Genomic DNA, 25680 nt, shown 5'->3' with positions numbered 1-25680 from the left:
ATGGATACCAAATGGACATTTGCCGAATGCCAAAAGTGAGTAAAATTTGGCTTTGATGAGTAAATAAAAAATGCCAGCTGGCATGTAACTTTATTAGGAACCGTAACATAATACACGGTTTAAATCTGACCCTCGCTCGTGTAAGTGATCGGAGCTATTCAAATCAAAGACATGCAAACCTTCTAGTAAAGAAAACATCTGTCACAACATGTCTTCTAACAGCTTTTAGCTCAGTGGAAAATGTACTATAGGATGTTTATCTCGGATGCCTGAAGTTCCTTTTCTTCTCCAGAACTCCATGTGGAAACATATTTGACCCTGGACCACAAAACCAGTCTTAAGTAGCACGGTATATTTGTAGCAGTAGCTAAAAATACATTATATGGGATAAAACAATACATTTTTCTTTTATGCCAAAAAGCATTAAAGGAACACTCCACTTTTTTTGGAAATAGGCTAATTCTCCATCTCCCCCCGAGTTAATAAGTTGATTTTTACCATTTTGAAATCCATTCAGCCATTCTCATGTTAAAATCACTTTTAGCATAGCTTAGCATAAATCATTGAAAACGTTCAAAACTTGACTCTTCTGCAGTTATATTGTGTACTGAGACCGGTGGAAAATGTAAAGATGCGATTTTCTAGGCCATAAAATTAGGAACTACACTCCCACTCTGGCTTAATTGTCAAGGAAGTTTGCTAATGTAACATGGCCGAAGCAGGCGCAGTAATATCACGCAGCAAAATCGCATCTTTACATTTTCCGCCGGTCTTAGTACATGATATAACTGCAGAAGAGTCAAGTTTTAAATAGGACAAATACCGAAACTCATTGGTTATTTTTGAACGTGATGCTATTGGTCTAATAGGATTCAATGATCTATGCTAAGCTATGCTAAAAGTGATATCGCCAGAACAGGAGAACGGCTGAATGGATTTCAAAACAGTAAAACTCAACTTATTAACTCGGGGGGAGTTGGAGAAGATATTAAGTAAAGATCTTGTTCCATGAAGATATTTTGCAAATGTCTTACCACAAATATATCAAAATGTAATTTTTGATTAGTAATATGCATTGCTAAGAACTTTAAAGGCACTTTTCTCAGTATTTAGATTTTTTGCATCCTCAGATTCTAGATTTTCAAATAGTTGTATCTCGGCCAAATATTGTCTTATCCTAACAAACCATACATCAGTGGAAAGCTTATTATTCAGCTTTCAGATGATGTATATGATTTTGTGGTCCAGGGTCACATATGTCGAATTTTCCTCACTTGGAGCTACCAACAAAATAATGAAACAAAATCACCACAGTGGTTTTCGTGACAGATTCCAAAATATATAATATATAAATAAGGCAAAAAACAAAGAAAATTACATAGCATTTAAGCATTTTGTTAGTGGGAGTCAAACACATGACCTTGGCTTTGCTGTCACCATGTTTTTACAGTTTGAGCACCAGGAAAACATTTTTTTTTTTACAGTTGCATAGCTGGTAAGAAACATTTATGAAATGATCTTAACCTGCTGACCACTGGCAGGTATGGCCAAAAGTTAATTTTAAATCCTGCATACATATAATTGAACATTTTCTGTCACTAAATACTTTTATATTCTTCTACTATATACTTCCAGAACGGTGATTTTCAAATATATGCTCCCTTTGTATTTTCTAATGGCGTGAAAAGTGTTGTTTCTCTGTTCTGCAGTTGTGTTCAGTATGTAAGTGAATGACTGGTGTTGTCGTTCCTGCTGCTGGAACAGTTTTCCCGCAGAGTGGTTGGCCTCTGATATTTCTCTCCATCATTGATATGCAAGCGGCATCACACCGGCCCTACTGCAAGGTTAAGCAAGCGTGACGGCATGGCTTAGAAACCGGCTAGGAGTCTTTTTCTCTGTCTTTAGCCTGTGTGTTATACAGCCTTCTTTTTTTCACATATCACACACACACACACACACACACACACACACACACACACACACACACACAGTCTGCATGGTCCTTTAGTTAAGTGGTTTCTCCATTATTGTCACCTTGGTTTCTTGTGTAGTTGTAAACTAAACTAAGAGCTTCTGGTAAGCTTGCATGTTGTAAGTTCTTTTCAAGAGCAGCACATTTTCTCCCCGCTTTCATCTGCGAGATAAGCTGGCATTTCCTGTTGTTGTAGAGAAAGGCATTGTTTCTCGAGGTGTTGTGCAGCATGCTTTGGACAAAACCCTAAACTCCTGGTTTTCATTCTGTGTGTTCATGTGCCTGCTCAAGTCAAGCACTGATTTTTATATCTTTAATACCATTAGACATTAAACACAGGTGCTTATTTTGTTCACATTGGCTTTGTTTGTGTAAAATTATTTTATGTTCAGTTTTATTGACACTTTTTGATAAATAAGAAAGCAAACCACTTCCAAATGATCTAGTAGAGAAGAAGAACTTAGGCCTGGTAGGCTGAGGAATGTAGCATTGTTCTGTCCACACAGGATATGAGTTTCATTCCTTAGACTTACCTAGATGGCCTTTTCCCCTCTAAAATAGTTTTGTTGTTCTTTCATAGCTCCATTTCACCTGTTTTGATTCAAAGGCTAAGCGGAAGAACTTTTTTTTATTGTGTCTTTCCAAACAGATTTTAATATGTTCCTTGAGATTTACTTATAATGCTAATAAAGTTTTTTGCACACACACAAAAAAAAAAAAAAATAAATAAATACAGTTGAGGTAAAAAGTTTACATACACTGTGTTGTTACCTTAATGATTCACAGCTGTTTTTTTTTTTTGCTTAGTGATAGTTGTACGTGATTCCCTTGTTTGTCCTGAACAGTTGAACTGCCCACAAAAATCCTTCAGGTCCCACAAATTCTTTGGTTTTTCAGCAGTTTTGTGTGTTTGAACTCTTTCTAACAATGACTGTATAATTTTGAAATCCATCTTTTCACACTGAGGACAACTGAGGGACTCATATGCAACTATTATAGAAGGTTCAAACAGTCACTGATGCTTCAGAATACATTGGGGTGAAAACTTTTTGAATTTGAAGATCAGGGTAAAGTTAACTTATTTTGTGCTCTGGGAAACATGTAGCTTCTGAAGGGCAGTACTAAAAAAAAAAAAAAAACTATATATATATATATATATATATATATATATATATATATATATATATTAGGGCTGGGCGATTAATCGAAAAATAATCGAAATCGACATTCAGAACCTATAATCGTTAAAATTTTTCCAGGAAGATTATTTCAATTACTTTCCCTTTAAAAAACACAAGCGCTCCGTTCCGTTATTCCGCCGACATGTCGATGGAGAGCTTAAACAGTATTTATACAGTAAAAAGTATTTACAGGATATACAAGGGTAATTTTATTTAGAGGAGATACTGCTTATTTTCTACTTTTAATATGAAAAACATTGAAAATTATTTATTTTGTTTCCAATAGTGCAAGTTATTTATTTTCACTAATTTAAGAAAAATGTGACTTTTCGTTTTAAGCAATGCTTGCTTTAATTTCAGTTGTTCAACACTGATGTTCAATTAATAATCATAGATCGTAGATAGTGTGTTTCCTTCAATTATTTTAAAATCAAGTAATGCACCCTTCATCCAAAAATCTCTCGCTTGTAATATGTGAGCATATTTACTGTACAAAACTTGTCAGTGAACTATGAGGGCAAAAAAATAAATATTATATAAATATAATTAAATATAATTTTATTAATAAATAAAATAATCGTTCATTAATCGTAATCGGGTTAAAATGTTCAATTAATCAAGATTTTGATTCTAAGCCAAATTGCCCAGCCCTAATATATATATACGATAATTAGGCAAAATGAGAAATAATGTACACTAGAGCCCTAGAGACTGTTTTCTTCATCCTGTGCCCGCTGAATTTCTGACCATTACCGCCCGCTCCCGCAATATGTATGTCCACTCCCGCCCACACCCGCAAAACTCTGAGAATTTATTCCCGCACGATAATAGAGATGCATTGATTTTGTGTCTTCTCCCGTCCCGCAGGAAAAAAAACTTATTTGTATTGCTATTATTAAAGAGATTCATGTTTGTTTCTTTCCCTGGCCTGTATGTATTCTGACGCACTGGTTGGGAAGATGAATAGCCCCTATCGGGGACATCTAACGCTTAGGCTACCGCGCGTTTCTTTAGACTTCAAGTACTTTGATTTTGGCTATTGAAGTATTCCGTAGGCTTGATTGGTCCTGGTGTAAATGTACAGAAAGCATGTCTGAAAGCAGCTAGCCTATGAGAACACAGAAAGACAAAACACACAATACATTCGAATATAATTTCGTTTTTATCAAAAACGTTGCACCATCACACAGCACATAAAAATAGACTGCTTTGCAAAAAATACAATGATAAACTACACGAAAACAGCAGTTTTGCAATTATTAACTAAAGCCAGATGTCACAGGTATTCTGTATTCATGTCGCTAGGCTACCTCCCGATCCTGCAGTGTTGTTTTTTTTTAGCCGTCCATTCCCACCCGCAGCAAAGTTCAAACTGCCTGCTCCCGCGAGATTTGGGTTGGGTCCCAATCCCAATGCAGCCCTCTAATGTACACATCTTCATTTTGTTCAAAAGGTTACACCCCTGGCTCTTATTGCATCGTTTTTCCTTCTAAAGCATCAGTGAGCGTTTGAACCTTCTGTAGTAGTTGCATATGAGTCCCTCAGTTGTCCTCATTGTGAAAAGGTGGATCTCAGAATGATACAGTCATTATTGGAATGGGTTTAATTAGACAAGAAAATGCTAAAAAAACAAAGAATTTGTGGGACCTGAAGTATTTGTCTGAAGAACAGCAGGCAATTTAACTGTTTAGGAGAAACAAGGGACTCATGAACAACTATCACTGAACAAAAAAACAAAAAAAAACAATTTCTCTGCCATGACCACAATTTGCTTACAAATAACTCTTCTATATATTTACACGCATCTAATAAGAATGCGTGGATGCATTAAATAGATCAAAAGTGACAGTAAAAGCTTTAGATTGTTACAAAGAACATCTGTTTGAAAAAAAAAGTTTATCTTTCTTTTTACCAAAGAATCCTGAAGAAAATGTATTCTTATTAACAATAATAGTAAATGTTTCTTGAATAACTAATCTGCATATTAGCTTGATTTCTGAAGGATCATAAGTAATGGCTTCTGAAATTTCAGCTTTGCATCACAGAAATAAATTACATTTTAAAATATACTCAAATATGAACAGTTGCTTTAAAAAACATAGCTGTTTTTACTGTGTTTTTGATCAGATGCATCCTTGGTGAGCATAAGAGTCTTCTTTCAAAAACATTTAAAAATGTTACTGACTCAAAAATTTTGAGGATGGTAGTGTTTGTGTATGTAATGTATTATATCTTATATCTCATAAATATGTGTCCTTGCATTCCTGTCTATTGTTCACACATAAAAGGCTCATGCACACTGTTTTGTTGACTAAAAGCTAATTTTTGCAATCTGTCAGCTATTTTGCAAATCATGGTTGCAATCTTTTTTCTCTGTTGTCCTCATGTCACTCTCCTTCCTCCTTTTCAGCTCTCATCATTAATCATTTATGAGCTCCTGCTTTCCTGTCTCTCCTCTTCTACCCATCTCTATATTTGTCTTTCTGTGTTCATTCTCTGTTCTCTTTCACTGCACCTAATGTGTCAAAGAGATACCCATAGACATATTTGTCCCAAATATACAAGTACACACACACAGACAGACAGGATCACCCTCAAACTCCATTACTCCCCGCTCTCTAATGTCTCTTGGGAAATGAGTCTGTTTGCAACTAGCGGGTGTAAGGCAGCCAATGAGAATGTTGTCAGTTCATCTGCAGAGCAGGGAAGAGCGCTGTGTTGATGGGATGAGGGCGCAGCATGAGGTTAACGACACGCTCTGAGACTATGTGCTCATCTCGCCTCTCTTCTGTTCTGTCATTATTATCTCCTTATACTATTTCTCATATTGATTGTATATCTAGTATCCTGAGCTGTAGTAAACAATTATGAGATAATTTTACTTGATTTACCTGGTCATTTTATTGCACAAAATAAGTGCAGATAGCTGTCAAAAGTATTTATTCAGTATTATGTACTGTATGTGTGTTTATTTAACGTTGTGATCAATGGTCCATAATTAGCTACTGAAAACAGTCTTAAACAGAATTAAACTTGCTCATTAATTATTAAGCTGGCTTGAGAAAGCCAACATACTAATCTACTATATAAGCATTTAAGCTTCTTCTTCTTCTGAGCAAAAATTTAAACAATAACTAATCATAGAGCTTTAAAGCTAAAACTGGGTTCAGACTTTTAGACTGACTCGATAGTGTGCTTTATCTTTTCTAACTATTCCGGCTTACAATTTTCGCAAAACCAGACTAAACCAATGAAAATCCTTTTATTGAAGGGTTCAGAACTCTTATGCAGGGCTTATGGTGTATTTAAGCCATCTATCGCTATAGCAAAGCTTAACAACTTCCTTCTGAAATCCTTGGTTTTGGCCACTTTTTAGATGGTCAGCTGAACAAGCTGGGAAACCTGCTAAGAGAGCAACCAAGCTTAAACCAGCTATGTTCAGCTTAAACCAGTTAAGACTAGACAACCAGCTTTTTTAACGTTTTTTTTTTTAAGTCAAAAGTTTACATACACCTTTCAGAATCTGCAAAATGTTAATTATTTGACCAAAATGCATTTTATTTTTTTTTATTTAGTACTGACCTGAATAAGATATTTGACATAAAAGACATTTAAATATATATTCCACAAGAGAAAATAATAGTTGAATTTATAAAAATTGATTCTTAATTCTGTGTTGTTACCTGAATGATCCACATCTGTGTTTTTTGGGGGTTTAGTTGTTCATGAGTCCCTTGTTTGTTCTGAACAGTTAAACTGCCCGCTGTTCTTCAGATAAGTCCTTTAGGTCCCACAGATTCTTTGGTTTTCAGCATTTTTGTGTATTTGAACCCTTTTCAACAAAGGCTGTATGATTTTGAGATGTATCTTTTCACACTAAGGACAACTGAGGGACTCATATGCAACTATTATAGAAGGTTCAAACAGTCACTGATGCTCCTGAAGAAAAAACAACGCATTAGGGTGAAAGCTGGGGGTGAAAACTTTTGAACAGAATGAAGATTTTTCTTATTTTGTCTAAATGTCATATTTCTTTCATTTAGGACTGCCCTTCAGAAGCTACAGAAGATACTTACTTGTTTCACAGAAGACAAAATAAGTTAAATTTACCCTGATATGAAAATTCAAAAAGTTTTCACCCCCTGGCTCTTAATTCATTGTGTTTCCTTCTGGAGCATCAGTGAGCATTTGAACATTCTATAATAGTTGCATATGAGTCCCTCAGTTGTCCTCAGTGTGAAAATGCTGAAAAAAAAAAAATAATAATAATAATTTGTGGGACCTGAAGGATTTTTCTGAAGAACAGCAGGCAGTTGAACTGTTCAGGATAAACAAGGGACTCATAAACAACTATCACTAAACCAAAAAAAAAAAAGCAGTTGTGGATCATTCAGGTAACAACACAGTATTAAGAATCAAGTGTATGTAACTTTGGAATTGGGTAATTTTTATAAATTCAAAAATTATTTTCTCTTGTTGACTATATATAAATGTCTTTTATGTAAAATATCTTACATTTACATAATTGGTTCATTGGTTATTTGTATTTTTTTTATTTGACATATATTGTATTTTTTTTTACTGTTTTAAATGTTTGTTGGTTGTTGTATTTCTTAATCTTATATTCCATTAATTAATGGTTTTTGCTAAAGCAGGCATCATTATTACTGTCCATACTGAAATTAAACTTCATCATGTATCTCATTCGCACTATACATGAATAATAAATCAAATTGTGTGGCTTGTTGAGGAGTGGCAGATGATAAAAGAAGTAAAAAAAAAATTCAATAGAGTTTGGGGGAAGAGGCCTTTTTGGCTATGACCAGTAAGCAACTACTTTGCCACCACCCAGAACACCCTAGCAACCAATAGCAGTACCCTGACAATCATCCATAACACCCTATAGCAGGAAATGTAAAAATCGAGTTCATCCTAAAGCTGTCACAAGTATGCCTAGGCATGATATCTTTTAATCTTAGACTCTTGAAACCTGGTTTATTTTCCGTTCTAGTCAGAAAAATTTGGATTTTGCTCATTTGTAGAAAAAGGGAGCACAGCTGGAAAGTTTCTGGTCTCTCCGTCTCTATTCTTTGTCATTAGAATATGAAAGTTTGCAGACAATCTCAGGAGGATTGATTCTCAGGAGCTCAGGACCCCCTTCCATTACTTCAACCTCCAGATCTCCTCCATCAAACTCACTTGTGTTTGATCTTGGTTTGCCAATGTTCCTGAACTCTTCTGTCATTGTTCCACTTCAGAACTTTCTTCTCTTGCACAAACACTATCTTCTACATTGTGGTGAATGTTGTTCATATATTTTGTTTTTTGTGATTGTATACGCATTCTCTGAACATTTGGAGGTTGTTGCATCACGTGTTGTGTCTGCAGAAACAAGCAGGAGAGTGAATATATTGTCTGCATTTGAAGCGTAATTAAATTTGACTGTGTCTGAAATGATCAAATTTAATAGGATGCTGCTGGACTGTGCTGACTCAGGTTCATAGAGGATACATTCATAGAGGATGCTCAAAAAACATGTGCTTTATTACAAGGAATTTTTACCAGAATATAAAAAAGATCTAAGATAAGGGCAGAGATATGGAACTATTGAATATAGTCTGTCTATGTCAGACTATAAATTAGAAAAATTGAGAAAAATGTAACTCTCAGTGAACCTGATGTTTGTCTTGATAATGATCTCCAAACCGGGACTCATATGTGTTCCTTAACCATATGAGAGGATACGCAGCTAGACCATAAAGATATGGGTTCAATTAAAGTGATCTTCAAAAAAATCAAGATGTTCCATCTTGTGTGAGGATGTTCACATTGTTGTTATTCGCATATAATGAAAGTGAATGGTGACTGGGGCTAAAATTGACAAAAAGCACTATAAAGCACCATGAATCCTTATGACTATTCTTCTAAAGCCATATGATAGCTTTGAGGAACAAATTCAAATTCAAGTCATTATTCATTGAAAATCTTTCTCTCTGCTGTATCACGCAAATCTCATACAGTGCCTTGCGAAAGTATTCAAACCTCAGTTTTTTTCTGAAATTCTCCCCATATCTGGGGCTTGATACAGTCTGTGCTCTACATAATTTTTTTTTTTTACCTCAGGCTTGGTTTTTGCTCTGATATGCATTTTCAGCTTAGACCTTTTATTAAGATGTGTGTGACTTACCAAATCATACTCATTCAATGGAATTTGCCACAGGTTAACTCCACACAAACATCTACAAGCTATATGAATGCTCCTGAGCTAAATTTCAACTGTCCCAGATAAGGGTATATTTACTTATGCAATTGAATTATTTAAATTTTTTATTTGTAATAAATTTGCAATGATGTTAAAAAACAGTTTTTTGCTTTGCCATTATTGTGCATGATGTGTAGATTGATGTGGGGAAAAAGTAATTTAAAAAAGTTTAGCATAAAGCAGCAACAACAACAAAATGTGAAAAAATGAAGGGGTATGAATACTTTCGCAAAGTACTGTATATAAGAAATGATAATATAAAGAACGTTTCCTTAAAGTCTTCTTAACTTTCTGTCTCTGCAGGTTAGCTCTGTATGTGTACGAATATCTGCTACATGTGGGAGCTCAGAAATCAGCACAGACCTTCCTGTCGGAGGTAGGTGAACCACGCTGGCACGAGAAACTAGGCAAACTGTTTCTGTTTAATGGCACTGTCTCATGGAGATACAGCAGGGGTCTGTAAGATTATTAACACGGAAAGGGTTCACTTGCTCTGCTTTGTAACTGAACATGGTTTATCTTCAATAAGAATTTTTAGTTAGAAATAGCTGGTTGTGAAAGACTTTAGATGACCCAATACACAGAATAGACAATCTGAGGCTTGTTTGCACTGCAGCCAAGATTCATCAGACAGCAAGCAGTCTTTTAACTCTCTTCTAAAAGGTCTGTATCATAGACACTCAACGTTAATGACTTGTCATCCTCTCAAGCTGTGTTTGGGAAAGAGATGTTTATATCTGTGTCCACGACAGCTCGCTTGCTAATGACATGATCACTGACAAGAGACAACTGAACAGTAAAAGTAAATGCAGATGCAGATGAGTGCTGTAGCTCTGAGTCAAGTAAATATTTGCGAATGACAGAGGAATAAGATCAGATAAATACTGGAACAGAACAAAAGGCAGCGAAAGAGACTGGCACAACTGCAGAGGTGAAAACACAAAGGCTGGCCCACCACTCAGACGCGAACATCAACAAGCCAGACGCTGCTGTCGTGACTCAGACCAGCCTCTGTGACTAAGCCAGCCGCCCCGTCCATTGTGGCCGGTTTCCTTTGCGACTCCTGTCTTTTGCCACCCTGCTCATGTAACCAGTTCACGCTGGACTTGTACCCAAAAATAGCCGTGGCTCTCGCGGCAATGTATTGAGATAATGTTGGGCACACCCGTGTTGTTTATGGCGGCTGTCGTCAGCGCTTTAATGTCGGTAAACCCATCTCACATGGCCAGTGACTGAAACTGATGATCTCATCGAGATTGATGGTGTTTTCTGTTCCTGTTTAGTCTTTTGATGAAGAGTTGAGGATGACAAAGGAGAAGGGTGTGCAGAAGCTTTAGTGATAACTGACCTTCACTAAGCACAGCCTATCACTGACCAATCCTACCTTAGCAACTGTTGCTATCCAAAATATTATCAGAGAAGTGTTTGCTCTATTTCTAAATCTGTGGATTTTGTGTGTGTTTTGAAATGATCCAACACTATAATAAAATGTTGCTAATAAGCCTCTTCTTATCCCTGGGTATTAAGACTTATATGGCTTAATATAACATAACTGCTGTTTCTTACTAAAATATGTAGTAGAAAACCTATGAAAAAGTACATTATTTTGCGCCACAGCCATATCACCCTGCAGCCCAAGATCGGTTGCTCACTGAAGCTAAGCAGGGCTGAGCCTGGTCAGTACCTGGATAGGAGACCTCCTGGGAAAACTAGGTTGCTGTTGGAAGAGGTGTTAGTGAGGCCAGCAGGGGGTGCTCACCCTGTGGTCTATGTGGGTCCTAATGCCCCAGTATAGTGATGGGGACCCTGTATTGTAAAAAAGCACCGTCCTTCGGATGAGACGTTAAACCGAGGTCCTGACTCTCTGTGGTCACAAAAAATCACATGGCATTTCTCGTAAAGAGTAGGGGTGTAACCCTGGTGTCCTGGCCAAATTCCCTCTACTGGCCCTAGTCAATCATGGCCTCCTAATAATTCCCTTTCATTAAAATTGGCTATATCACTCTATCCTCTCCACCTGTAGCTGGTGTGTGGTGAGCGCACTGGCGCTGTTGTACTGTGGCTGCCGACGCATCATCCAAGTGGATGCCGCATACTGGTGGTGGTTGAGGAGAGATCCCCATATGATTGTAAAGCGCTTTGGGTGTACGGAAATACACAATGAAAGCGCTATACAAATGCATCATTCATTCATTCATCCATTTTAAAAATCCACATCGTTTTATACTTATTTCAGACTATGGGGGAACGCCATTATTTTGATTACGTAAAACGGTTGCACTTGGTGAGCTACTGTCACTATCTATAGCTATTTTTACGGCAACACAACTTGGAATAGGCAACTTAAAAAATAAAATACTCATATGATGCCACATTGTGCGGCGTTTGGTTGTATTTTTTATTCAAAGGGCAACAAGAGAAGTGATATAAGTCTTCACTGCTTTTCTAGTGATAAGAAGAGGAGAAAAGAATGGGAAGATGCATGTGAGCAAATAAAACTTTCTAAAGACCCGCGTCTTTGTTCTCTCCACTTCAGCCCAAAAAGTATTCTCGTAGCTTTGTACAATTATGGTTGAACCACTGATGGCAGATGAACTATTTTGACGATGTCTTTTATAATTTTCTGGTCCTTGACAGTGGTGTTTACCTGGCAGTCAATGGACAGATATTTTTTTTTTTCCAAAATATCTTAAGTTGTGTTCCAAAGACGAACAAAGCTTTTATGGGTTTGGAACGACACGGGGAAAGTTATTAATGACAAAATTTTCATTTTGGGTAACCCTTTAAGGCTTTTAGTTGACCACAGATACTAAAAGAGCTTACGAACGATGTAAACATGTCGACACTTGTCATGACGTCGCAGCCATTGAAGGAGTTTTTAGGTTGAATTTCACGCAATATCCAGGTGCGTTTAGACACTTTGTATGGAAAATCATTGGTACAGCATTTGGTCTAAGCCTATGCTATATCAAAGACTATAGAATACCCAAGACATGTCACTCGTATAGTTCTGAATTGGGAAAAATGCAACGTTCATTATGGCCGCGAAGCCCCGCCTTCTTGGTGAAAGGGCCAATCGTTGATTAGTAAAGTCAGCGCGTCACTGCAGCTGCCGTTGGAAGTCCTGGTTGCTATAGAAACAATCAACGCTATAAGATGTGCGCTCAGTACTGCGCATGCGCACTGGCTTATTTAGCCGGAAAAATAAGCGTTTTTTTTAAGCAGTTGGAGCACAAGGAACCATATTTATGAGGCCGTTCTTGTTGGATTTCTTTGGAGATTTAAAATCTGACATTTAATCGTAAGCTTGGTGAACAGTTTTGGAGAATTTCATGTTTCCCCATTCAAAGAGATAGTAGCTGCACTTGCCTGCCCAAGTAGCGTTTCAAAGATGGCCGCCGAGTGACATGACTTGCCTTAAAGGGACTTTGGCTATATCCATCGCCACCCATGCATTTTCAGACCCTTTCAGCAACTGTGGTCATTGTATCAGAGTTGTGTTGCGGTAGAAATAGCAACAGGTAGCGCCAGTAGCTCACCAAGTGCAACTGTTTTAAAATCAAAATAATGGCGGCCCCCATAGACCAAAATATGCATATAACGAAGTAGATTTTCAAAATAATGTACATTTTTCATGGGTTTTCTACTACATATTTTCAGTAAGAGACATTATTTATGCTATTTTCAGTTATACAAGTCTCAATACCCAGAATTCCCTTTAAAGCATGACACTACAGAAAAAAAAAACACTGTTTTTTTTTCATTTACTGGTAAATTTTGAGATTTTGGGTTATTTTGCTTCAAATTATTTTTTTGATTGATTTTTTTTTCTGCCCTTTGACAGTAATTTCTGAGGTATGGCGTGATTAAAACAGATTTCCAAATTCCCCTCTGTAAAAAAAAAAACTTTAATATGTCAACAAAATGAAACAATAATTTAATAACTTTAACCAGTTTTCAAATTGCTGTTCTGGAGAATTTATGGAAATTATCGCATATTTAATCAAACAATGCCTCATTTACACATATAAACATAAAATAATAAAACATTGTAATAAAAACAATCGTCTTAATATGCTGTGACTAATCATCTGTGGAAAGTATAGTGATATCTGTTTGTTAAAATCGATAGTTTCTTCCCTATAGTGAAAAAATTTATACTAAAATGTATTTGAAATACATTTATTTTGTGCTAAGTATACAGCGAATACATGTACATATTTATGTGCTTAATAAAAATACCTTGTAGCCTAAATTGGAACAACTAATTTTGTGCCTAATGCAATTTAATTGTCCAGAAGTAGTGATGAAGTCCAACTAAAGATATACTGAAGTATATTTGATTGTGTTAAAGTGGTACTATTGCAAGTATAGGCCTACTTCAGGTACACTTTAAATGTCTTGCATTTAAAGACTGATATTATACAGAGATCAAACAACCCTTATAAACAGTAATATTAAAACTAAGGCTGTCAGTTTAACACATTAACTTAATTAATTAGTTATAAAAAAATAACGCGATTAAAATATTTTTACGCAGTTAACGCACTGGCCCCGCCCCCAGACCTGTGCGTCATCTTACATTTCACAGTTGACTGCTGACAAATATGATGCAGGGCAACAAGTCCATAAATGCAGTTATGCTCTACAATTCAAGATATTGGAGCAAAAATGTAAAATTTTAGAGATTTAAAAGATTTTAAAGGGATAGTTCACCCAAAAAATTCAATGTCATCATTTACTCAAACCTGAATGACTTTTCTTTTGTGCAACATGAAAGAAGGTATTTTGAAGACTGCTCGTAACAAATCTGTTTTGGTTTCCAATGACCTCCATTTCATGAACGAAAAAAATGTTTCTCAAATTATCTTCTTTTATGTTCCATAGTTTGTGCTCGGCCATTGTAGCCTAAATGTTTATGTGTAATAAATTTTATGTTGAATAAAAAAAAGCTACTGTTTGTAATGTCAACTTAGTACTTTCTCATTTGACACAATAATAGCTTTAAATTATTTTTTAGTTTTTATTATAGTTTTTTCACCAAATGTAATTTGCAATTAATTATGTTAATTAATTGACACATCATGTAATTAATTAGATTACAAATTTTAATTGACTGACATCCCTAATTAAAACACATTTAATATTAAGAGATGTGTATTTTGCAATAAAGAAATACTCCAAATAAATTTTAATTATAACTTTGTATCTGTTTTTTTATTTTTAGGGTTGCCATATAATCTATAAATACTTTCAACGGCATACTCCAAGCAGAGCTTAGTGAAGTGTCAATTGATTAACTGATTTTTTATTAATGTAGTCATAGACTGAGTCACACTGTTTCAAACAGATGCCAAGTAACATTTTTATCTCTCAGATTTATTCTAGGCACCGTGTTTGACTCAAAGTTCAGCTCTCCATGGCAGAATTTGCCCTTAATTATGTTTAAATCACAAAGGGAGCACAGGTCGACTTGTCACTGAATCTTTATAACTCTTTCTTTGTTCTCTGTTTAACTTGGCAGATCCGATGGGAGAAGAACATAACACTAGGAGAGCCGCCTGGGTTCTTGCACTCGTGGTGGTGGTAAGAAACTATGCTTGAAAATGCAAACATTTCTTTTGCACTATTTGTTTGGGATTAGGGAGCTAAAAATGTTTGAGTTCTAATTATTAAGATAGGAATGATTAGTTATTGGGGTCATGAATTTTCCTTCAAAATTTCCTTAATCTTTTTGAGATCGTTGTTAGTCCAAAAACTGCTTTTATTGAAACTAAGCACAACGAAAGCCCGCCTACTTCTGCATTATTGCATATTTGGCTCCGCCTACTGTGAGATGAAAAGGAGAGAAGAGCAATACAGGATAACTGGACTAAAAATAACATTAGTTTCCAAAGGATCCTGCAAATGAGCAGCTGATTTCTGGCAAGTGGGTGAAGCCTTCACTGTTCCTGCCCAGGTCACTATGGCAACAACAAACAAAACATCTTTTTGTTTTTGGTTATCGTCATCTCTTTGGTTATTGTGTCAAAAACACAGTTCACTTGAACACAGGCGGTTATGTCTGTGAATATTAAAAGCTGAATGCGTATCAGTATATTAGATCTGTGAATAGGCACCTTTAGGACATGGCGACAACACACCACTAGCACAACTCAACCAGACCTTGCCCCCTGATTTTTCTTTTCTTATGGCTTGGAGGGGGAATTATTTAAATGTGGGATACTGTGACGTATACATTCCCAGAAGAGAACTCAGGACTATAATTGAGGCATTTGAGGGAGTTCAGAAACAGAGATAGAGAAAAACTCCTTTTAGAATGGACTTTGTGGTCCGTATCTCTGCAGATCTTTTTCATGCACAAACAGCAACAAAAGTCAGCTGAACGTGAGTCAGCACTAAATTAAGTTGAAAATGTTAAAGGGATAGTTCACCCAAAAGAAAAAAAAATCTGTCATTAATTACTCTCATGTCATTCCAAACCAGTAAGACCTTCGTTCATCTTTGGAACACAAATGTGACCTTGGACCACAAAACCAGTCTTAAGTCGCTGGGCTATATTTGTAGCAATAGCCAAAAATACATAGTATGGGTCAAAATTATTAATTTTTCTTTTATGCCAAAAATCATTAGGAAATTAAGTAAAGATCATGAAGATTTTTTGTTAAATTCTATAAACATATCAAAATGTAATTTTTGATTAGTAATATGCATTGTTAAGAACTTAATTTGGACAACTTTAAAGGTGATTTTCTCAGTATTTTGATTTTTTTTTTTGCACCCTCAGATTCCAGATTTTCAAATAGATGTATCTCAGCCAAATATTGTCCTATCCTAACAAACCATATATCAATAGAAAGCTTATTTATTGAGCTTTCATGTGATGTATATATCTCAGTTTTGTAAAATTTAACCTTAACTGGTTTATTTAACTGGTTTTGTGGTCCAGGGTCACAAATGAACATATTTTTGATGCAACTGAAAAAAATATTAGTTAAAAATGGAAAATAGAACCCCTTTAATACTCTGTATATGGGCATTATGGAAGATCATGTTGTATGGATATGTCCAATGTAAAATTTAAGGCAAGACACTGCAGGTGAATAGGGTAAAATTAACTAATAGTTATCACCTTACTTACCCAGTTAATTGATTACATTGATAATTGCAAACATTTTTTGTATTACAAGTTTTCTAAAATGTTAGGCTTAAATATGTAAATTAGGCATTATTTCTTGAAAAATGCGCTAATTTGCATACATTTTTAGTACAAAAATCTAAACAGTTTCAAAATTCTTGTTTAATTTTTTTGACGTATTAGAGTCAAATGTTTTTACAGAGGGGATTTTGGATATCTCAAACCTAGAGATAGACACGAATAAAAATGTAAAGTTTGGTGTGTGTAAGTGTTACTGAAGTGAAGATTTATGGCTCAGTGTAGGAAAAAAAAAATCATTTTGAGAAAACGGCCTTTAAAATTGTGTATTGTAATTGAAATCTATTGACACAAATAGATAAAGTGCTATAAAAGAAGCACTTAAAGTGTCTTTTGGGGGTTTTCTTTCCACTAGTCTAAAAAAAACACTTTATGAAACACCAAAAAGCCCAAAATTTCAAAACTGTGTTTTTGCCTGCAGTGTCTCCCCTTAAGGAAATAAACAAAACTAATAATATAATATAATATAATATAATATAATATAATATAATATATGAGCAATATCACACGAGTAGACATGAGATATGGCTGTATATCAGCACTGCTGTGATTTGGTTTGACGACACAAGTAAATACATAAGAAACAACAATGGAGTCTACTTCCTTCTGCCACGGATTCAAATCTCAGTTTGACAGTTTAACAGCAAGTCCAAGCCTCCGTTACTAATTCCAAAATGTCACTTTAGAACTAGTAACAAATGAACGTTGAGTTGCTTTATTGAAAACTTATTGTATCACTGTATTATGTAGAGTTTTATGAGAGAGAGATGGACTGAGCGATCATGATTACCTGCATCTGATACAGCATTCATTCTTCATATTCATGATGAAACATTAGTTTGAATGTCTGCTGAGGAAAGCGTTATCTTTGTCGTAAAGGTAATATCCTTTCATCTGTTAAGGGTGAATTCAATCTGTTAATTTTGCCGCTCAGTGAATTTGTTAGCTGCGTCAAGCTGTTGTTGAAACTGAAAATATCTTCAGTTTCTAAGGTGTTTAAAAGTCTTTACTGCTGACTCACTCATAAACAATCTCGTCACCATCTAACGGAGGAACAATGTACCTAAAATCATCACTTCTCAATACGACACATTTTTAAATACTACTATTATTTCTAAAAATAATAATAATAATAATAATAATAATAATGATAATGTTTAATAAACAACAACAACTGTCATAAAAGTTGCTAGGCAATTCAGACAAATGTACAAAGACAGTGCTCTGATGTACAGCATTGAATGATGAGATGTGTGCCAAAACTATTTGCTCTGGAACAAATAATAGTTTAATGAGACCAAAGACTGCCCGTTAGATTTACCTATAACAGATTATATCTCATGTCTAACCACTATAGAGACACCAGAGTTAGTAGTAAATTCCAGAAGATCTGGCCGAGGTAAGGCGCTCTCAGGTGGGTTCATGAGTACAGAACGTCTGCTGACGATCCGGAGCTCTCATGTCCGAAAACGTAGATGCAATTTTTTTTTATAAATTAAACTGTTTTATATAATATAATATAATAATATACTTTTTCAGGATTCTTTGGTTAATAGAAAGTTCAAAAGGACAGCATTTATTTGAAATAGATTTTTTTAAACATTATAAATACCTTTACTATCAATATAATGCATTCTTGCTAATTAAAAGTAAATAAAAAAAAAAACCAGAGGAACCCCAAGTTACTCTGAATATTAGATGCTCTGTAATTTTTACAGATGCAAAAACAGACATATTTGATTCTGACGGTATAAAAATCTCAAAATGCATTTATGAAACAAGCATTTCCTCGGGGAAAACTAATCCCATCCAAACAGGGCTTTAATTAACTGAGGATAGTCATTCATTCTCAGACTGCAGTAACAGTCCTTTTATATTATATTGTACATCTTTTTATTGCAGTGTTTTCTGGGATCTCTACTGTGCTGCTCCTGAGAGGAGAGAAACATGTGAGCACTCAAGTGAAGCCAAAGCTTTTCATGACTATGTGAGTATAAATATGTGCAGTGATGCAGTAACCATGTTTTTTATTGGCTGCTGAAAGCATGAACCGAATTTTAAAAAAAGAAATTAAGGAGACATTTAATAATTCCACTGATAAACCAGTCAACACATTTCAGTGTTTTGTACTATAAACAAAACCAGTGTGAAACCACTGACCTGTAGAACAGCAGTTGCAGCTGGTCTCTGGAGAAACCTTGCAGGATAATTGTGAGTGAGTGTACAGCTCATAGAAGGAGAGGTAAGGTGAGCAGGAGGGGAATGGAAAGCGGGAAGGATGATAAATTGGTGGTCCGTGCTGGAGGCATTAGCAATGATGTCATACATTTGCGGTCATCTTGGCTAGAGGGAGGAGGACACCTTGACCTATTCTGAGTTTAAAAAGAGGGAGAGAAAGAAGTATATGAGAGAGAGAGCAGTAGGGAAGCATATGGAATGAGCGACAGAGTGTGATTGGATTAAAGGCTTGTCTATAAGAAATAATGACCCATTTGAATTAGGTCAGAATCAGCATAATAGCATCATTGTTCCTCTAATACCTTGATTAAAACCACAACGACTCCACCTACAAGTCAGGTACCTGTTTATCCGCCTCAAATTATATAGATCTTGCGACCAGAGTAACCAAGATTAACTGCTGACCAGTCACAGCTCATTACCGTAAAAGCTTCTGCTTTTAGTTCATGCTTCAATCACGTGAAGTGCCACACTGATTCTCATTCATGCATGAAATGTGAAAGACTATTAAATCGTAAAATACTTTTAAGTGATCTATGGTCGTGGCTACATTGTGTTTAGCAAGTTTCATTAAAGAAAGCCATCAGTCATATTTCCAGAGGCGTTTTCCTCTTAATTAATTTATACCTTTATAAAGGTACATGTAATTAAATATAAAAATATAATTACATTGCTTCACTTAAGGGGATAGGTTACCCAAAAATTAAAATTCGGTCATTATTTGCTTAGCCTCAAGTTGGTTCAAACCTGTATGGGTTTTTTTTCAGCTGCTGAACACAAAAGTAGATATAATGGTAGCCAAACAGTTGACGATAGCCATTGACTTCAATAGTATGAAGAAAAAAAAATACTATGGAAGTTAATGGCTGCCATCAAATGTTTGGTTACCAATATTCATCAAAATAATTTGTGTTTGACATAGGAACGTTTTAACGTTTGTAATTTATTTGTAATTATTTTTTAATGAAAATTATTTCTGTGTGTGTGGTCTCTAATATTTGTGTGCTTTTTAGCAAAGTAACAGTAATGATTAAACATAACACATATTGCAATATTCTCACTTTAGATAAACATCCAAAATGCAAAGTAACTAAATCCTGAAGAATGATCCAGCGACTCACCCCGCATTGATTTCCATTGTTTAACTGCCATTTTTAGCGTGGAAATATTGTCTGCTGCGCTCTAAGTGCTCTTCAGATTATTCTCTCCTGCCTAAACGAGCACATTCCATTTCCCTGGCAATCATAAACACACTCTATTTTTACCCACTCTCTCTCATTGTGTTCCTAAAAAAAAAAACAGCAGACAATGACTGGTGCTCTGTTGGCTTTCTGTCGTTTAACACAAATGGAATGAAGTCTGAGACTCTGGAGATCAGTATGATTTTTGTCAGTGATATACAGTGATATATTTATTTAGTTCATGCTCTTTTCCTTCAGTGTCACCTGCCAGTAGAGGTACAGTTCATCTATTAATTCCATCAAAAATAGTCATAGATTTAAGGTTTTGGAATAGATTGCGCACAATTTTATCAATACATAATGTGTTTGCATATGAATGTGTCTTAGCAGCATGTGGACACAACCACCCTACAATGATTAAAAATCCATTCAATCCATTTTTTTTAATCCCCAAAAAACCTAAACGGTCTCAAATATTGGTAACACTTTATAATAAGGTTCATTAGTTAAACATTAGTTAATGTATTAACTAACATGAACTAAGCATGAACAATACATTTGTTACTGTATTTACTAATCTTTATTAACATTAGTTAACGGAAATACAGTTGTTCATTGTTTGTTCATGTTAGTTCACACTGCATTAACTAATGTTAACAAAATTTTAATAATGTATTAGTAAATGTTGAAATTAACATTAACAAAGATTAATAAATGCTGCATAAGTCCAGTTCATTATTAGTTCATGTTAACTAATATGGTTAACTAATGTTAACTAATGAACCTTATTGTAAAGTGTTACCCAATTATCAAGCTGTTTTGATTTTCTGAGCAGTATGAGTGCAGACACACGACTACTCTTTCACGTCACATGAACAGAGAAATGCACACAAAATTATTTTGAATTGTCCATTTTGACGTAAACACACTGGGTTACGTCTTAAGTGATTGTAAACAGTTGGACATGCATCAGTACATTGCATTCGGTTTTAAAGGGACAGCAGCCTAATTTAATTCTAATTAATTCTGACAACAGTGTTAATTTAGTTTTAATTTCCGCCATGATTTTCATCAATGTAATTTTTTCACCAACGAAAACGAAACTATAGCGAAACTAAAACTTGTTTTGAATGACAAAAACTATGGACGAAAATCTACTGACATTTTCATCAATGAATGAAAACGAAATTAAAATGTTAGGAAGGGACGATTTGGGAAGAGATTAATTCAGAAAGAATCTGCTGCGTGGTTTGGAGGTTAGATGCGTACATTTGAACTGTAACATAGCCTTTTAGTTTATCCGGCTGCATGTCTCATTTATTGTTCAAAAATGTCAATATCTGGAAGTAAGAGAAAAGCAGAATTTATGGGTAAATTTGACAATGCAAAAGATAACTCAATTCGGTTTTCTGAGTGCACACACGAGTACTCTTTCACGTCACACGAATGGAGAAATGCACACAAATTTATTTTGAATTGTCCATTTTGTCTGAAGTGATTGTAAACAATTGGACATGCATCAGTACATTGCATTCGGTTTTAAAGGGACAGCAGCCTAATTGAATTGCTATTGTCTGTGGCATTGATGTTAATCAAGCAACAAAAGAAAAACAGAAAATCACTCACTGTCAAAAGACTATGACTAAGACTAAATCAAAATTTGCTGTAAAATTATCACTGTCTGACATGACCACTGAGGAAATTTAACCAAAGTATGTTGCAGACATTTCATGAAGACCCTAAAGAATCATACCAACTTGTGGAAAATTGGCATCCAGTGTCCCCAAGTTTGTCAATCTCATTATAATCATTAAATTTAAATGATTGTGTTTAGTCAAACAATCTTGAAGCGTGAATAGTGAATCATAAAAACAGCATTTAAGTTTGTTCTCCCACCTGTAAAAAATTTTTTTACTGACAACCTGGAAACTGAAAATATCTACTGTATAGACACGCACTTCATGGCACAAAGTCGCACTGATGCTATTTCTGGTTAAACCATGGTACTAAACCATAGACTAACTTCAAGTGATTTTATTAATCAGTACCATTGAATAAATTCTCAAATCCTGAGCATATTTTGTTCCAAGTTCTGATAAGCCTTTAACACAATGTCTTTACATGAACATCCTTCATATTCCCTATTGATGTTCTCCTGTCTGGCTCAGGGCTAGTCTCATCTGCGCTTTCATTTTCTTTGTGTTCACACAGAGTAGAACACAAACAGCAGCAAATTAAACATGAGAGAAAGAGGGGAAGCACGGCAGCATGAAATAGCTTATAATATTATGCAGCCTATTCAAGCATGTTAATGAAGATTTTCACCCCTGAATGGAGAGAGATATTTCACACAGTGTACCACATTCAGAGCTTGGATTATTGCTGCTGCATTAAATAATACAGCCTAAATGTGCTTTTTTGATCTTTGTGTATCTTAACTGTTTATCGCTTGTCGAAAAACTTCAGATGCTCCAAATTTTCAATTTTTACTTTAGAATGTGTCAATTCAGTGACTATGAACACTTTTAAGTAATTACATTACGCAGTAATACACATTCCCATAGTTTCTATGGATGTTATAGTGCTGAATTATCATATTAATTTCTAATGACTAACTTTTTGTTCTTGTTTACCATATATCTCATATGCTGTTACTGAGTTCTCCTGTGATGTTTGGGCTAGTGTGAAAGATGATCGGCATGATGGAGAGAATCCTTATATCATTATTGTGTATTTAAATCTCAATATGGTCTGATGCATACTCTGAGCCAGGGTACTTTTACACACAATTGAATTCATATGCACACACATATTCTCAGAGGTTCCTGTAATGTCTGGCTGGCCATGTTCCAAAGGCCGAGAGGTGGATTCAGGGTGGAGTGAGTTAGCAGCTGGGATGGGTGTTCGTTGTGGGTTAACCAAAAACACTGTTGTCCTGAAGTAACCCCCTCTAACACACAGCGAAGCAAACACACGCTGGTTGGTTAAAGCCTGCCATCTGTAAAGCAGAGAATGTTTCCAGCCGAGAGAGACAGCAGGAGAGGAGATGTGGTGAGGATGACCTCATCACTGCATTAGATTAGACTGCAGATATTGTGGGAAAGGTTGTCTGGTTGTTATAGGACTGCATCATTACCCAGGAGGCTTCTGGCTCCATCCTTAGCACACAACCAGTGTTCTAAGTTGTCGCTCTGAATCTGATGTTGTGCTTTAACACAGAGCAGGTTAAAAAAATCGTTTTTTAAAAAGTTAAACTTCATTTAACTGAAAACAACAGAAAAGTGACAGTGGGATGCAAATACACATTCAGTGTGAATGAGGGTACTGTTGTGATTTTGAGGCCATGTGCAGACATAATCAAGGCTGCCAGTTGCTTTGTTTTGGTCCACTCATAAAAAAGGTCCAAAGCCATTGCAAAATCAACTGTTGAGGCTCTATGAGTAGCATTCCTAAATGAATAAGAATTGCTGAAAGAATCAGCTGAGTAAAAGATTCAATAGCTGAGTTGTGAATTAACTTATGCGCAAAATTGGAATATCACACACACAACTTAACATATCACATAAAAATGTGCAAATAAGCACCATTTCCATCCAACGAGTCAAAGATAACAAAATCGTCCCTTCCTGATAAACTGAGACTTAAAGAAGTAGTTCACTTTCAGAACAAAAATTTACAGATAATGTACTCACCAGGGGTCATCCAAGATGTTCATGTCTTTCTTTCTTCAGTCATAAGGAAATTATGAGAAAAAACATTTCAAGATTTCTCTCCATATAATGGACTTCTATGGTGCCCCCGAGTTTGAACTTCCAAAATGCAGTTTAAATTCAGCTTCAAAGGGTCTTATTTATCAACACAATCGGTTATTTTTTTAAAATTACAATTTATATACTTTTTAACCTCAAATGCTCATCTTGTCTAGCTCTGTGTGTACTCTGTGTAGAGATTAAAAAGTATACAAATTGTAAATGTTTTTTTAGAAAATAACCGATTCGCTAGATAAGACCCTTCTTCCTCGACTGGGATCATGTAGAGCCCTTTGATGCTGCATTTTGGAAGTTCAAACTCGGGGCACCATAGAAGTCCTTTATATGGAGAGAAATCCTAAAATGTTTTCCTCAAAAAACATAATTTCTTTACGACTGAAGAAAGAAAGACATGAAAATCTTGGATGACAACGGGGGTGAGTACATTATCTGTACATTTTTGTTCTGAAAGTGAAGTACCCCTTTAATATCACTAAGAAGGAGAAGTTAGAAGAAGCCATTGAATATAATAATTTTCATATATAATAAATACTTGTGCCTCAGAGCAAGCAGACAAAACACAATAAATGCGGCCATTGCTTACAGAGGTGGATGCCTGCTGTTTGGGAACGCAGTTGTGTTAGACAGTTCTGGGAGGCAGTTGTGTTAGACAGTTCTTGCGCCCCATAGCGCAAAGTCACGTGACTTTTTGAATGCGCATGGAGGAATGTATTCGGTAAATGCACTTATATCTCCTATTATTCGCATGAATCATTTTTCGCACAAATCAAAAAACACCTCAAACGAGTGTATAAACTTTCTTGCGATTTAAGTGATGGATTTTGGTGTTTCCATCACTTCTTTCTGATGTGATACTTCAAATGCACATAAAAAACTGGGTAATGGAAACATAGCTAGTGACTTATAAACACAAGTTGTATTCCAATTCAGAGGCTGAAAAAATGTTGCTGAAAGAATCAGTTGAGTGAAAGATTCAGTGATGTTGACATACAGCTGACGTCAAAAGTTTACATACGCCTTGCAGAATCTGCAAAATGTTAATTATTTTACCAAAATAAGAGGGATCATACAAAATGCATGTTATTTTTAATAGGTGTTTTCATGTAGTCCACAAAAGAGAAAATAATATTTGAATTAAAAATGTGTTTTTTACCTGAATGATCCACAGCTGTGTTTTGTTTTTTGCTTTGTTTAGTTACAGTTGTTAACAGTTAAACTGCCAACTGTTCTCCAGAAAAGTTCTTCAGGTCCCACAAATTCTTTGGTTTTTCAGCATTTTTGTGTATTTGAACCCTTTCCAACAATGACTGTATTATTTTGAGATCCATCTTTTCACATTGAGGACAATTGAGGGACTCATATGCAACTATTACAGAAGGTTCAAACACTCATTGATGCTCCAGAAGGAATGCATTTTTAATGCAGTTTTTCCTTCTTCAGCATCAGTGAGCATTTGAATGATAAAATCTTATGTGAAATATTTTATTTTACGTGAAATATCTTATTCAGGTCTGAACTAAATAAAAAACAACATGCATTTTGTATGATCCCTCTTATTTTGGTATAATAATTCACATTAGTTTTTCAGTTTACCCAGAATCATGCAGCATTAGTTTACATGTTTATTACTGCATATAATTGATTAAAATAGAAGTTTATTTTCATAAAGTGCAAGTTCATATCAAAATGCACGTACATTTTTTTGCATTTTGTGTTTTTTTTGTTGTTGAATAAAATACTACTTTCCCCTATATATTTCATCATTGTGGATTTCTTTAAAAAAGTTAAAAAATCTCGTCTCGTCTCGTTCTCGTGAGCCGAATCTCGTGTCTCGTCTCGTCTCGTGAGATAAGTGTCTCG

At 35.3% G+C, this 25680-nt stretch overlaps 1 protein-coding gene across 1 annotated transcript in view; it reads left to right on the top strand.

The window, feature by feature from the left end:
• The window catches only part of ssbp2a (single stranded DNA binding protein 2a), a 40391-nt gene that overhangs the window by 2801 nt on the left and 11910 nt on the right, over positions 1–25680 (top strand). The window contains exons 2-4 of the mRNA XM_073839413.1: positions 9719–9791; positions 14940–15001; positions 18534–18618. Coding sequence (XP_073695514.1) covers positions 9719–9791; positions 14940–15001; positions 18534–18618 — 220 coding nt within the window. The remainder of the gene's footprint in view (positions 1–9718; positions 9792–14939; positions 15002–18533; positions 18619–25680) is intronic.

The sequence above is a fragment of the Garra rufa genome, chromosome 5 (genome assembly GCF_049309525.1).
Source record: "Garra rufa chromosome 5, GarRuf1.0, whole genome shotgun sequence".
NCBI lineage: Eukaryota > Metazoa > Chordata > Actinopteri > Cypriniformes > Cyprinidae > Garra > Garra rufa.
This window is presented reverse-complemented; position numbering and strand designations above follow the sequence as displayed.